The sequence below is a fragment of the Salmo trutta genome, unplaced genomic scaffold (genome assembly GCF_901001165.1).
Source record: "Salmo trutta unplaced genomic scaffold, fSalTru1.1, whole genome shotgun sequence".
Lineage (NCBI taxonomy): Eukaryota > Metazoa > Chordata > Actinopteri > Salmoniformes > Salmonidae > Salmo > Salmo trutta.
Window position 1 is genome coordinate 80001 of NW_021822771.1, and position 13748 is coordinate 93748.

A 13748-nucleotide genomic window follows, 5' to 3' on the forward strand; every position below is an offset into this window, starting at 1 on the left:
ACATACCAACAACAACTTCTAAATGAAGACAGAGGGATCTATTTGGATGTTAACATACTGACAACAACTTCTAAATGAAGACAGAGGGATCCATTTGGATGTTAACATATTAACAACAACTTCTAAATGAAGACAGAGGGATCCATTTGGATGTTAACACACTAACAACAACTTATAAATGAAGACAGAGGGATCCATTTGGATGTTAACACACTAACAACAACTTCTAAATGAAGACAGAGGGATCCATTTGGATGTTAACATACCAACAACAACTTCTAAATGAAGACAGAGTGATCCATTTGGATGTTAACATACTGACAACAACTTCTAAATGAAGACAGAGGGATCCATTTGGATGTTAACATACCAACAACAACTTCTAAATGAAGACAGAAGGATCCATTTGGATGTTAACATACTGACAACAACTTCTAAATGAAGACAGAGGCATCCATTAGGATGTTAACACACTAACAACAACTTCTAAATGAAGACAGAGGGATCCATTTGGATGTTAACACACTAACAACAACTTCTAAATGAAGACAGAGGGATCCATTTAGATGTTAATTAACATACTAACAACAACTTCTAAATGAAGACAGAGGGATCCATTTGGATGTTAATTAACACACTAACAACAACTTCTAAATGAAGACAGAGGGATCCATTTGGATGTTAATTAACATACTAACAACAACTTCTAAATGAAGACAGAGGGATCCATTTGGATGTTAACATACCAACAACAACTTCTAAATGAAGACAGAGGGATCCATTTGGATGTTAATTAACACACTAACAACAACTTCTAAATGAAGACAGAGGGATCCATTTGGATGTTAATTAACATACTAACAACAACTTCTAAATGAAGACAGAGGCATCCATTTGGATGTTAACACACTAACAACAACTTCTAAATGAAGACAGAGGGATCCATTTGGATGTTAACACGCTGACAACAACTTCTAAATGAAGACAGAGGGATCCATTTGGATGTTAATTAACATACTAACAACAACTTCTAAATGAAGACAGAGGGATCCATTTGGTTGTTAACATACCAACAACAACTTCTAAATGAAGACAGAGGGATCCATTTGGATGTTAACATACTGACAACAACTTCTAAATGAAGACAGAGGCATCCATTTGGATGTTAACACACTAACAACAACTTCTAAATGAAGACAGAGGGATCCATTTGGATGTTAACACACTAACAACAACTTCTAAATGAAGACAGAGGGATCCATTTAGATGTTAATTAACATACTAACAACAACTTCTAAATGAAGACAGAGGGATCCATTTGGATGTTAATTAACACACTAACAACAACTTCTAAATGAAGACAGAGGGATCCATTTGGATGTTAATTAACATACTAACAACAACTTCTAAATGAAGACAGAGGGATCCATTTGGATGTTAACATACCAACAACAACTTCTAAATGAAGACAGAGGGATCCATTTGGATGTTAATTAACACACTAACAACAACTTCTAAATGAAGACAGAGGGATCCATTTGGATGTTAATTAACATACTAACAACAACTTCTAAATGAAGACAGAGGCATCCATTTGGATGTTAACACACTAACAACAACTTCTAAATGAAGACAGAGGGATCCATTTGGATGTTAACACGCTGACAACAACTTCTAAATGAAGACAGAGGGATCCATTTGGATGTTAATTAACATACTAACAACAACTTCTAAATGAAGACAGAGGGATCCATTTGGTTGTTAACATACCAACAACAACTTCTAAATGAAGACAGAGGGATCCATTTGGATGTTAACATACTGACAACAACTTCTAAATGAAGACAGAGGCATCCATTTGGATGTTAACACACTAACAACAACTTCTAAATGAAGACAGAGGGATCCATTTGGATGTTAACACACTAACACCAACTTCTAAATGAAGACAGAGGGATCCATTTGGATGTTAACACACTAACAACAACTTATATTTGAAGACATAGGGATCCATTTGGATGTTAACATACTAACAACAACTTCTAAATGAAGATAGAGGGATCCATTTGGATGTTAACACACTATTAACAACAACTTCTAAATGAAGACAGAGGGATCCATTTGGATGTTAACACGCTGACAACAACTTCTAAATGAAGACAGAGGGATCCATTTGGATGTTAATTAACACACTAACAACAACTTCTAAATGAAGACAGAGGGATCCATTTGGATGTTAATTAACATACTAACAACAACTTCTAAATGAAGACAGAGGGATCCATTAGGATGTTAACACACTAACAACAACTTCTAAATGAAGATAGAGGGATCCATTTGGATGTTAACACGCTGACAACAACTTCTAAATGAAGACAGAGGGATCCATTTAGATGTTAATTAACATACTAACAACAACTTCTAAATGAAGACAGAGGGATCCATTTGGATGTTAACACACTAACAACGACTTCTAAATGAAGACAGAGGGATCCATTTGGATGTTAACATACTGACAAAATGATTCCTAGATGATGCTGAGTGTTATAGAGATGAAAGCCTATGGATTCTACGATCTCATTTATTACACCATAATATACAGTTCATAGTAAAGCCCATGGATTCTACGATCTCATTTATTCCACCGTAATATACAGTTCATAGTAAAGCCTATAGATTCAGCGATCTCATTTATTACACCATAATATACAGTACATAGTAAAGCCTATAGATTAAGCGATCTCATTTATTACACCATAATATACAGTACATAGTAAAGCCTATAGATTCAGCGATCTCATTTATTACACCATAATATACAGTACATAGTAAAACCCATGGATTCAGCGATCTCATTTATTACACCATAATATACAGTACATAGTAAAGCCCATGGATTCAGCGATCTCATTTATTACACCATAATATACAGTTCATAGTAAAGCCCAGGTATATTATAGACTTTTCATTATGTTCTTATGTCACCAGGTAGTATTCAGTACCAGGCCGGCCCTCTTAAGGCGATAATACATTGGCAATTTAGAGGGGAAATGTTACCAAACTATTTTACATTGAAAATGAGCAACTTTTTTATTATGTGGGTCATTTTGATTAGCACCGCTAACTAGTGGGTCATTTTAATTAGCAGCGCTAACTAGTGGGTCATTTTGATTGGCGGCGCTAACTAGTGGGTCATTTTGATTGGCAGCGCAAACTAGTGGGTCATTTTGATTGGCAGCGCTAACTAGTGGGTCATTTTGATTGGCGTCACAAACTAGTGGGTCATTTTGATTGGCAGCGCTAACTAGTGGGTCATTTTGATTGGCGGCGCTAACTAGTGGGTCATTTTGATTGGCGACGCTAACTAGTGGGTCATTTTGATTGGCAGCGCTAACTAGTGGGTCATTTTGATTGGCAGCGCTAACTAGTGGGTCATTTTGATTGGCAGCGCTAACTAGTGGGTCATTTTTATTGGCAGCGCTAACTAGTGGGTCATTTTTTTGGAATCCTCCAATCAGAGTGCATAGATATTGGTCTTGAACACTTCAGTCTGCCTTTCTAAAACATTTTGGAAAAACATGGCGGCCATTTTGAACTGAAGTGAGAGAACATCAGTGCTGGTGTATGTCAGTAGAACCCTCGTTGCTATAGAAGCGACTTGTAAGGGCCGTCGTAGGAAGTGGACCAAAATGCAGCGGGTACGCGAATGCTCATATTTATTTTATTACAAAAACAACAAAACGAACGACAGCTAACAGTTCTGCAGGCTAAACATAGCAGTGCACGAATACAACTTCCCACAAAGGGACAGGTGAAAACAGGGCTACCTAAGTATGACTCGCAATCAGCAACAACGATGTACAGCTTGTTCCTGATTGAGAGCCATACCAGGCCAACACAAAGAAATACACAACATAGATAGAACCTAGAATACGACGCATAGAACATGACCCAAAAACCCCGGAATACTCTAAACAAACACCCCTCTACATAAACACATATCCCAACAAACCCCGAACCACAAAAAACAAATACCCCTCTGCCACGTCCTGCCCAAACTACAATAACAAATAACCACTTTTACTAGTCAGGACGTGACACACCTACAGTATATGTCTCTTCTCTCTCAGGTCTCCACTGTCCTGGGTTTATACTACAGCCCTAATTACAGTGGGGTAACTCATCTCTCTCAGGTCTCCACTGTCCTGGGTTTATACTACAGTCCTAATTAAAGTGGGGTAACTCTGGTCTCCACTGTCCTGGGTTTATACTACAGTCCTAATTACAGTGGGGTAACTAAGGTCTCTCTGGTCTCCACTGTCCTGGGTTTATACTACAGTCCTAATTACAGTGGGGTAACTCAGGTCTCTCAGGTCTCCACTGTCCTGGGTTTATACTACAGCCCTAATTACAGTGGGGTAACTCAGGTCTCCACTGTCCTGGGATTATACTACAGTCCTAATAACAGTGGGGTAACTCAGGTCTCTCAGGTCTCCACTGTCCTGGGTTTATACTACAGTCCTAATTACAGTGCGGTAACTCAGGTCTCTCAGGTCTCCACTGTCCTGGGTTTATACTACAGCCCTAATTACAGTGGGGTAACTCAGGTCTCCACTGTCCTGGGTTTATACTACAGCCCTAATTACAGTGGGGTAACTCGGGTCTCCACTGTCCTGGGTTAATACTACAGCCCTAATTACAGTGGGGTCTGTCAGGTCTCCACTGTCCTGGGGATTATACTACAGCCCTAATTACAGTGGGGTAACTCAGGTCTCCACTGACCTGGGTTTATACTACAGTCCTAATTACAGTGGGGTAACTCAGGTCTCCACTGTCCTGGGTTTATACTACAGCCCTAATTACAGTGGGGTAACTCAGGTCTCCACTGTCCTGGGTTTATACTACAGTCCTAATTACAGTGGGGTAACTCAGGTCTCTCAGGTCTCCACTGTCCTGGGTTTATACTACAGTCCTAATTACAGTGGGGTAACTCAGGTCTCCACTGTCCTGGGTTTATACTACAGCCCTAATTACAGTGGGGTAACTCAGGTCTCCACTGTCCTGGGTTTATACTACAGTCCTAATTACAGTGGGGTAACTCAGGTCTCTCAGGTCTCCACTGTCCTGGGTTTATACTACAGTCCTAATTACAGTGGGGTAACTCAGGTCTCTCAGGTCTCCACTGTCCTGGGTTTATACTACAGTCCTAATTACAGTGGGGTAACTCAGGTCTCCACTGTCCTGGGTTTATACTACAGACCTAATTACAGTGGGGGAGTGGCTGGGGGGGAGGGAATGGGGCTTGGGGAGGGGCTGGGGGTGGGGGAGGGGCTGGGGGAGAACCTGGGGCTGGATAACACAATGAATGGATCTGTTCTGGGTGGTTACAGCGTAACTGTAGACGTTATAACACGTTATGGGTGGTTATAGCGTAACTGATAACTGTAGACATTATAACACGTTCTGGGTGGTTACAGCGTAACTGATAACTGTAGACGTTGCAACACGTTCTGGGTGGTTACAGCATAACTGTAGACGTTACAACACGTTCTGGGTGGTTACAGCATAACTGATAACTGTAGACGTTATAACACGTTCTGGGTGGTTACAGCGTAACTGATAACTGTAGACGTTATAACACGTTCTGGGTGATTACAGCGTAACTGATAACTGTAGACGTTACAACACGTTCTGGGTGGTTACAGCGTAACTGTAGACGTTATAGCACGTTCTGGGTGATTACAGCGTAACTGATAACTGTAGACGTTATAACACGTTCTGGGTGGTTACAGCGTAACTGATAACTGTAGACGTTACAACACGTTCTGGGTGGTTACAGCGTAACTGTAAACGTTATAACACGTTCTGGGTGGTTACAGCGTAACTGTAGACGTTATAACACGTTCTGGGTGATTACAGCGTAACTAATAACTGTAGACGTTATAACACGTTCTGGGTGGTTACAGCGTAACTGATAACTGTAGACGTTATAACACGTTCTGTGTTGTTACAGCGTAACTGTAGACGTTACAACACGTTCTGGGTGGTTACAGCGTAACTGATAACTGTAGACGTTATAACACGTTCTGGGTGGTTACAGCGTAACTGATAACTGTAGACGTTATAACACGTTCTGGGTGGTTACAGCGTAACTGAAGATGTCACAACACGTTCTGGTTGGTTACAGCGTAACTGATAACTGTAGATGTTACAATACGTTCTGGGTGGTTACAGCGTAACTGATAACTGTAGATGTAACAACACTTTCTGGGATGGTTACAGCGTAACTGTAGACGTTACAGCACGTTCTGGGTGGTTACAGCGTAACTGTAGACGTTATAACACGTTCTGGGTGGTTACAGCGTAACTGATAACTGTAGACGTTACAACACGTTCTGGGTGGTTACAGCGTAACTGATAACTGTAGCCATTATAACACGTTCTGGGTGGTTACAGCATAACTGTAGACGTTACAACACGTTCTGGGTGGTTACAGCGTAACTGATAACTGTAGACCAACGTCAAGCAGACAGTGTAGAATGGCAGTGTTCAGTGTGCTCTGTTACAACAGGATGTGGCTCCAGTGGTTTGGCAGGCCGGTGGTATGAGAGGGAGCTAAAGCATGAACCCCAAGGACAAGCTGTTAAAAAAATCTCTGTCTCTTCAGTTAAAGCTCGTTTACCTGGAGAAGCTGTTAAAAACATCTCTGTCTCTTCAGTTAAAGCTCATTTAGCTGGAGAAGCTGTGTTGGGGATAGGGGGCAGTATTTGCACGGCCGGATAAAAAACGTACCCGATTTAATCTGGTTACTACTCCTGCCCAGTAACTAGAATATGCATATAATTGTTTGATTTGGATAGAAAACACCCTAAAGTTTCTAAAACTGTTTGAATGGTGTCTGTGAGTATAACAGAACTCATATGGCAGGCCAAAACCTGAGAAGATTCCAAACAGGAAGTGCCCTCTCTGACCATTTCTTGGCCTTCTTTGTCATCTCTATCCAAAACAGAGGATCTCTGCTGTAACGTGACACTTTCTAAGGCTCCCATAGACTCTCAGAAGGCGCCAGAACGTTGAATGATGACTCTGCAGTTACTGGCTGAAAAACAGTAGCGCATTTGGTAAGTGGTCGATCTGAGAACAATGAGACGGGTGCGCGCGTGCACGTGAAGAGTCCATTTTCTTCTTTGAGTCTGTGAACGAAAACAACTTCTCCCGGTCGGAATATTATCGCTAGTTTACGAGAAAAATCGCATAAAAATTGATTTTAAACAGCGTTTGACATGCTTCGAAGTATGGTAATGGGATATTTTGAAATCTTTTGTCACGATATGCGCCGGTGCGTCACCCTTCGGATAGTGTCTTGAACGCACGAACAAAACGCCGCTATTTGGATACAACTATGGATTATTTGGAACCAAACCAACCTTTGTTGTTGAAGTAGAAGTCCTGGGAGTGCATTCTGACGAAGAACAGCAAAGGTAATCCAATTTTTCTTACAGTAAATCTGAGTTTGGTGAGTACCAAACTTGGTGGCTGTCAAAATAGCTAGCCCGTGATGGCGAGCTATCTACTCAGAATATTGCAAAATGTGCTTTCACCGAAAAGCTATTTTAAAATCGGACACCGCGATTGCATAAAGGAGTTCTGTATCTATAATTCTTAAAATAATTGTTATGTTTTTTGTGAACGTTTATCGTGAGTAATTTAGTAAATTCACCGGAAGTGTTCGGTGGTAATGCTAGTCACATGCTAATGTAAAAAGCTGGTTTTTGATATAAATATGAACTTGATTGAACAAAACATGCATGTATTAGGAGTGTCATCTGATGAAGATCATCAAAGGTTAGTGCTGCATTTAGCTGTGATTTTGGTTTTTGTGACATTATATGCTTGCTTGAAAAATGGGTGTCTGATTATTTCTGGCTGGGTACTCTGCTGACATAATCTAATGTTTTGCTTTCGTTGTAAAGCCTTTTTGAAATCGGACAGTGTGGTTAGATTAACGAGAGTCTTGTCTTTAAAATGGTGTAAAATAGTCATATGTTTGAGAAATTGTAGTTATAGCATTTTTTAGGTATTTGTATTTCGCGCCACGGGATTCCACTGGCTGTTGACTAGGGTGGGACGCAATCGTCCCACCTAGCCCAGAGAGGTTAAAAACATCTCTGTCTCTTCAGTTAAAGCTCATTTACCTGGAGAAGCTGTTGAACACGTCTCTGTCTCTTCAGTTAATGCTCGTTTAGCTGGAGAAGCTGTTAAACACGTCTCTGTCTCTTCAGTTAAAGCTCATTTACCTGGAGAAGCTGTTAAACACATCTCTGTCTCTTCAGTTAACGCTTGTTTACCTGGAGAAGCTGTTAAAAACATCTGTCTCTTCAGTTAAAGCTCGTTTACCTGGAGAAGCTGTTAAACACATCTCTGTCTCTTCAGTTAAAGCTCATTTAGCTGAACATCAAGAAAAACTGAGACTGATTATTGCAGAGCCAGGTAGGCCTACTTCTCCTTCGTGCTAGCAGATATTGTCTTCATTTTAATCAGGCCTTAGGCGTCTTCATGGGTGTCAGAGACAGAAAGGACCCCATGGTGTTTGACTGACAGCTACAGTGAGGGGTGAAAAAAGCATTTGATCCCCTGCTGATTTTGTACGTTTGCCCACTGACAAAGAAAGGATCAGTCTATAATTTTAATGGTAGGTTTATTTGAACAGTGAGAGACAGAATAACAACATGCTCAACACTACAGGGCAGACTCCCTGATTGGCCCGGACACAGGCCGAACACAGGCCTTCTTGTTAAAGAAGCCAGGTGGTTTGACTGCCAGGTGATTTGACTGCCAGGTGGGTTGACTGCCAGGTGAGTTGACTGCCAGGTGGGCAGTCAGTCTGTCTCACTGTCACTGCTCACTCCAGCTCGATGCTGTAATATTTCTGTTGTGATGCTGTGATACTGGCAGGAAATAGCTGCCGCGTCTTCCAGTGATATACACTGCTCCAAAAAATAAAGGGAACACTTAAACAACACAATGTAACTCCAAGTCAATTACACTTCTGTGAAATCAAACTGTCCACTTAGGAAGCAACACTGATTGACAATACATTTCACATGCTGTTGTGCAAATGGAATAGACAACAGGTGGAAATTATAGGCAATTAGCAAGACACACCCAATAAAGGAGTGGTTCTGCAGGTGGTGATCACAGACCACTTCTCAGTTCCTATGCTTCCTGGCTGATGTTTTGGTCACTTTTGAATGATGGCGGTGCTTTCACTCTAGCGGTAGCATGAGACATCGTCTACAACCCACACAAGTGGCTCAGGTAGTGCAGCTCATCCAGGATGGCACATCAATGCGAGCTGTGGCAAGAAGGTTTGCTGTGTCTGTCAGCGTAGTGTCCAGAGCATGGAGGCGCTACCAGGAGACAGGTCAGTACATCAGGAGACGTGGAGGAGGCCGTAGGAGGGCAACAACTCAGCAGCAGGACCGCTACCTCTGCCTTTGTGCAAGGAGGAGCAGGAGGAGCACTGCCAGAGCCCTGCAAAATGACCTCCAGCAGGCCACAAATGTGCATGTGTCTGCTCAAACGGTCAGAAACAGACTCCATGAGGGTGGTATGAGGGCCCGACGTCCACAGGTGGGGGTTGTGCTTACAGCCCAACACCGTGCAGGACGTTTGGCATTTGCCAGAGAACACCAAGATTGGCAAATTCGCCACTGGCGCCCTGTGCTCTTCACAGATGAAAGCAGGTTCACACTGAGCACATGTGACAGACGTGACAGAGTCTGGAGACGCCATGGAGAACGTTCTGCTGCCTGCAACATCCTCCAGCATGACCGGTTTGGCGGTGGGTCAGTCATGGTGTGGGGTGGCATTTCTTTGGGGGGCCGCACAGCCCTCCATGTGCTCGCCAGAGGTAGCCTGACTGCCATTAGGTACCGAGATGAGATCCTCAGACCCCTTGTGAGATCATATGCTGGTGCGGTTGGCCCTGGATTCCTCCTAATGCAAGACAATGCTAGACCTCATGTGGCTGGAGTGTGTCAGCAGTTCCTGCAAGAGGAAGGCATTGATGCTATGGACTGGCCCGCCCGTTCCCCAGACCTGAATCCAATTGAGCACATCTGGGACATCATGTCTCGCTCCATCCACCAACGCCACGTTGCACCACAGACTGTCCAGGAGTTGGCGGCTGCTTTAGTCCAGGTCTGGGAGGAGAACCCTCAGGAGACCATCCGCCACCTCATCAGGAGCATGCCCAGGCATTGTAGGGAGGTCATACAGGCACGTGGAGGCCACACACACTACTGAGCCTCAAATTGACTTTTTTTAAGGACATTACATCAAAGTTGGATCAGCCTGTAGTGTGGTTTTCCACTTTAAATTTTGAGTGTGACTCCAAATCCAGACCTCTTGATAAATTGGATTTCCATTGATTATTTTTGTGTGATTTTGTTGTCAGCACATTCAACTATGTAAAGAAAAAAGTATTTAATAAGATTATTTCATTCATTCAGATCTAGGATGTGTTATTTTAATGTTCCCTTAATTTTTTTGAGCAGTGTACTTTCTATAAGGTGGAAGCACACAGCAGTCTGCCCAATACAATATATCTATTAGTATCTAGAGACTATCTTAAACAGTTTAGAAGAACCATTGTCAGAAGGTGTTCCATAACAACAGGTTTTATTGAACTGCCCCCAAAATAACTTTTACCTGTGACTTACCCAGCATGCCCTTGTTGGCGTTGGATAAGCACATGTCCTTCTCGGCGCTAGGCAACACGAAGCCCACCACAAATCCGTCCACGCCATCCGCCATCAGCGCTATGCCCAGCACGATAAACAGGGTCCACTGGAAACGGCCGTGCCCACAGTCCTCCATGATGTTCTCATACTGTTCTGCCAGGTCCTCCTCATCCGGCATCGCCGCCGCCAGCCTGGCCTTCTTCCTGGCCTCGGCCCTGGCCGCCCGCTGGGCAGCCTTGATCTCGTCAGGGTGGGGGATCCCCTGGTACTCTCCTTCGTACATCGCCTCTGCGTCCTCATCGTGACCCTCCGTGGCATCACTCCTGGCGTCTTCGTCCCCTCCTCCCTCCTGCTGGGGGAAGTCAGCCTGGTAGGGGTACTCCTGGCCGCCTCCCTCCCCGTAGGTGGGGATCTCAGTGCCCTGCTGGTTCACGTTGTTCTGCCAATGGTCGTCCATGGTTACAGCTGGAGGAGGGAACTATGTTAGCACCTCTAGAGTGGTTGTCTGCTGGAGATACTGAGGCTATATTAACATAATCCTTGGCGGGGGAACCGTCCGTCTTGCTCTCAACGACTTCTGATCGTTTAGTCCAGACAAATGAAACTGTCAGGTTGTTATTAATGGACTTAGCTGGTGGTTCCTCTACAGAATGGTCCTGATACGGTGTTAGATAAGGCCTCAGTTGCTGTGGTGGCAGGACTCTGGCGACAGGTCTCTCTCTCTCCTGGTAAACAGATGTTCAAGGCCTCGTGCTGGACCTGGAAGAGAGAAAACATCATATGTATAAGTCATGACAAGGCAAAAATCAAATCTCCTCATTTATGCCTCAGCATGACTAGAGAAATGGAGTTGAACACTTTTCATGCAAACTGTACATCAGACAGACCTGTCCAAACTGAACATCAGACAGACCTGTCCAAACTGAACATCAGACAGACCTGTCCAAACAGAACATCAGAAAGACCTGTCCAAACTGAACATCAGACAGACCTGTCCAAACTGAACATCAGACAGACCTGTCCAAACAGAACATCAGACAGACCTGTCCAAACTGAACATCAGACAAACCTGTCCAAACTGGACATCATACAGACCTGTCCAAACTGTACATCAGACAGACCTGTCCAAACTGTACATCAGACAGACCTGTCCAAACTGTACATCAGACAGACCTGTCCAAACTGGACACCAGACAGACCTGTCCAAACTGGACATGATACATCAGACAGACCTGTCCAAACTGGACATCAGACAGACCTGTCCAAACTGAACATCAGACAGACCTGTCCAAACTGAACATCAGACAGACCTGTCCAAACTGTACATCATACAGACCTGTCCAAACTGTACATCAGACATCAGACAGACCTGTCCAAACTGAACATCAGACAGACCTGTCCAAACTGAACATCAGACAGACCTGTCCAAACTGTACATCAGACATCAGACAGACTTGTCCAAACTGGACATCATACAGACCTGTCCAAACTGGACATCATATAGAACTGTCCAAACTGTTCATCAGACAGACCTGTCCAAAATGTACATCAGACAGACCTGTCCAAACAGGACATCAGACAGACCTGTCCAAACTGTACATGATACATCAGACAGACCTGTCCAAACTGGACATCAGACAGACCTGTCCAAACTGAACATCAGACAGACCTGTCCAAACTGAACATCAGACAGACCTGTCCAAACTGTACATCAGACATCAGACAGACTTGTCCAAACTGGACATCATACAGACCTGTCCAAACTGGACATCATACAGAACTGTCCAAACTGTTCATCAGACAGACCTGTCCAAAATGTACATCAGACAGACCTGTCCAAACAGGACATCAGACAGACCTGTCCAAACTGTACATGATACATCAGACAGACCTGTCCAAACTGGACATCAGACAGACCTGTCCAAACTGAACATCAGACAGACCTGTCCAAACTGAACATCAGACAGACCTGTCCAAACTGTACATCATACAGACCTGTCCAAACTGTACATCAGACATCAGACAGACCTGTCCAAACTGAACATCAGACAGACCTGTCCAAACTGAACATCAGACATACCTGTCCAAACTGTACATCAGACATCAGACAGACTTGTCCAAACTGGACATCATACAGACCTGTCCAAACTGGACATCATACAGACCTGTCCAAACTGTACATCAGACAGACCTGTCCAAACTGTACATGATACATCAGACAGACCTGTCCAAACTGGACATACGACAGACCTGTCCAAACTGAACATCAGACAGACCCGTCCAAACTGAACATCAGACAGAGCTGTCCAAACTGTACATCATACAGACCTGTCCAAACTGTACATCAGACATCAGACAGACCTGTCCAAACTGAACATCAGACAGACCTGTCCAAACTAAACATGAGACAGACCTGTCCAAAATGTACATCAGACAGACCTTTCCAAACTGTACATCAGACAGACCTGTCCAAACTGACCATCAGACAGACCTGTCCAAACTGGATATCATACAAACCTGTCCAAACTGAACATCAGACAGACCTGTCCAAACTGAACATCAGACAGACCTGTCCAAACTGAACATCAGACAGACCTGTCCATACTGGACATCAGACAGACCTGTCCAAACTGTACATCAGACAGACCTGTCCAAACTGTACATCAGACATCAGACAGACCTGTCCAATCTGTACATCACACAGACCTGTCCAAACTGTACATCATACAGACCTGTCCAAACTGAACGTCAGACCGACCTGTCCAAACTGTACACCATACAGACCTGTCCAAACTGAACATCAGACAGACCTTTCCAAACTGTACATCATACAGACCTGTCCAAACTGTACATCAGACATCAGACAGACCTGTCCAAACTGAACATCAGAGAGACCTGTCCAAACTGAACATCAGACAGACCTGTCCAAACTGTACATCAGACATCAGACAGACTTGTCCAAACTGGACATCATACAGACCTGTCCAAACTGGACATCAACAG

The 13748-nt window shown here is 43.5% G+C and overlaps 1 protein-coding gene across 1 annotated transcript in view; it reads right to left on the reverse strand.

The window, feature by feature from the left end:
• Nucleotides 1-11489, reverse strand: part of LOC115184269 (synaptic vesicle glycoprotein 2B-like) — a 32033-nt gene extending 20544 nt beyond the window's left edge. Inside the window, exon 1 of the mRNA XM_029745315.1 lies at nt 10725-11489. Coding sequence (XP_029601175.1) covers nt 10725-11202 — 478 coding nt within the window. The 5' untranslated portion in view covers nt 11203-11489. The remainder of the gene's footprint in view (nt 1-10724) is intronic.
• Nucleotides 11490-13748: the final 2259 nt, after the last annotated feature.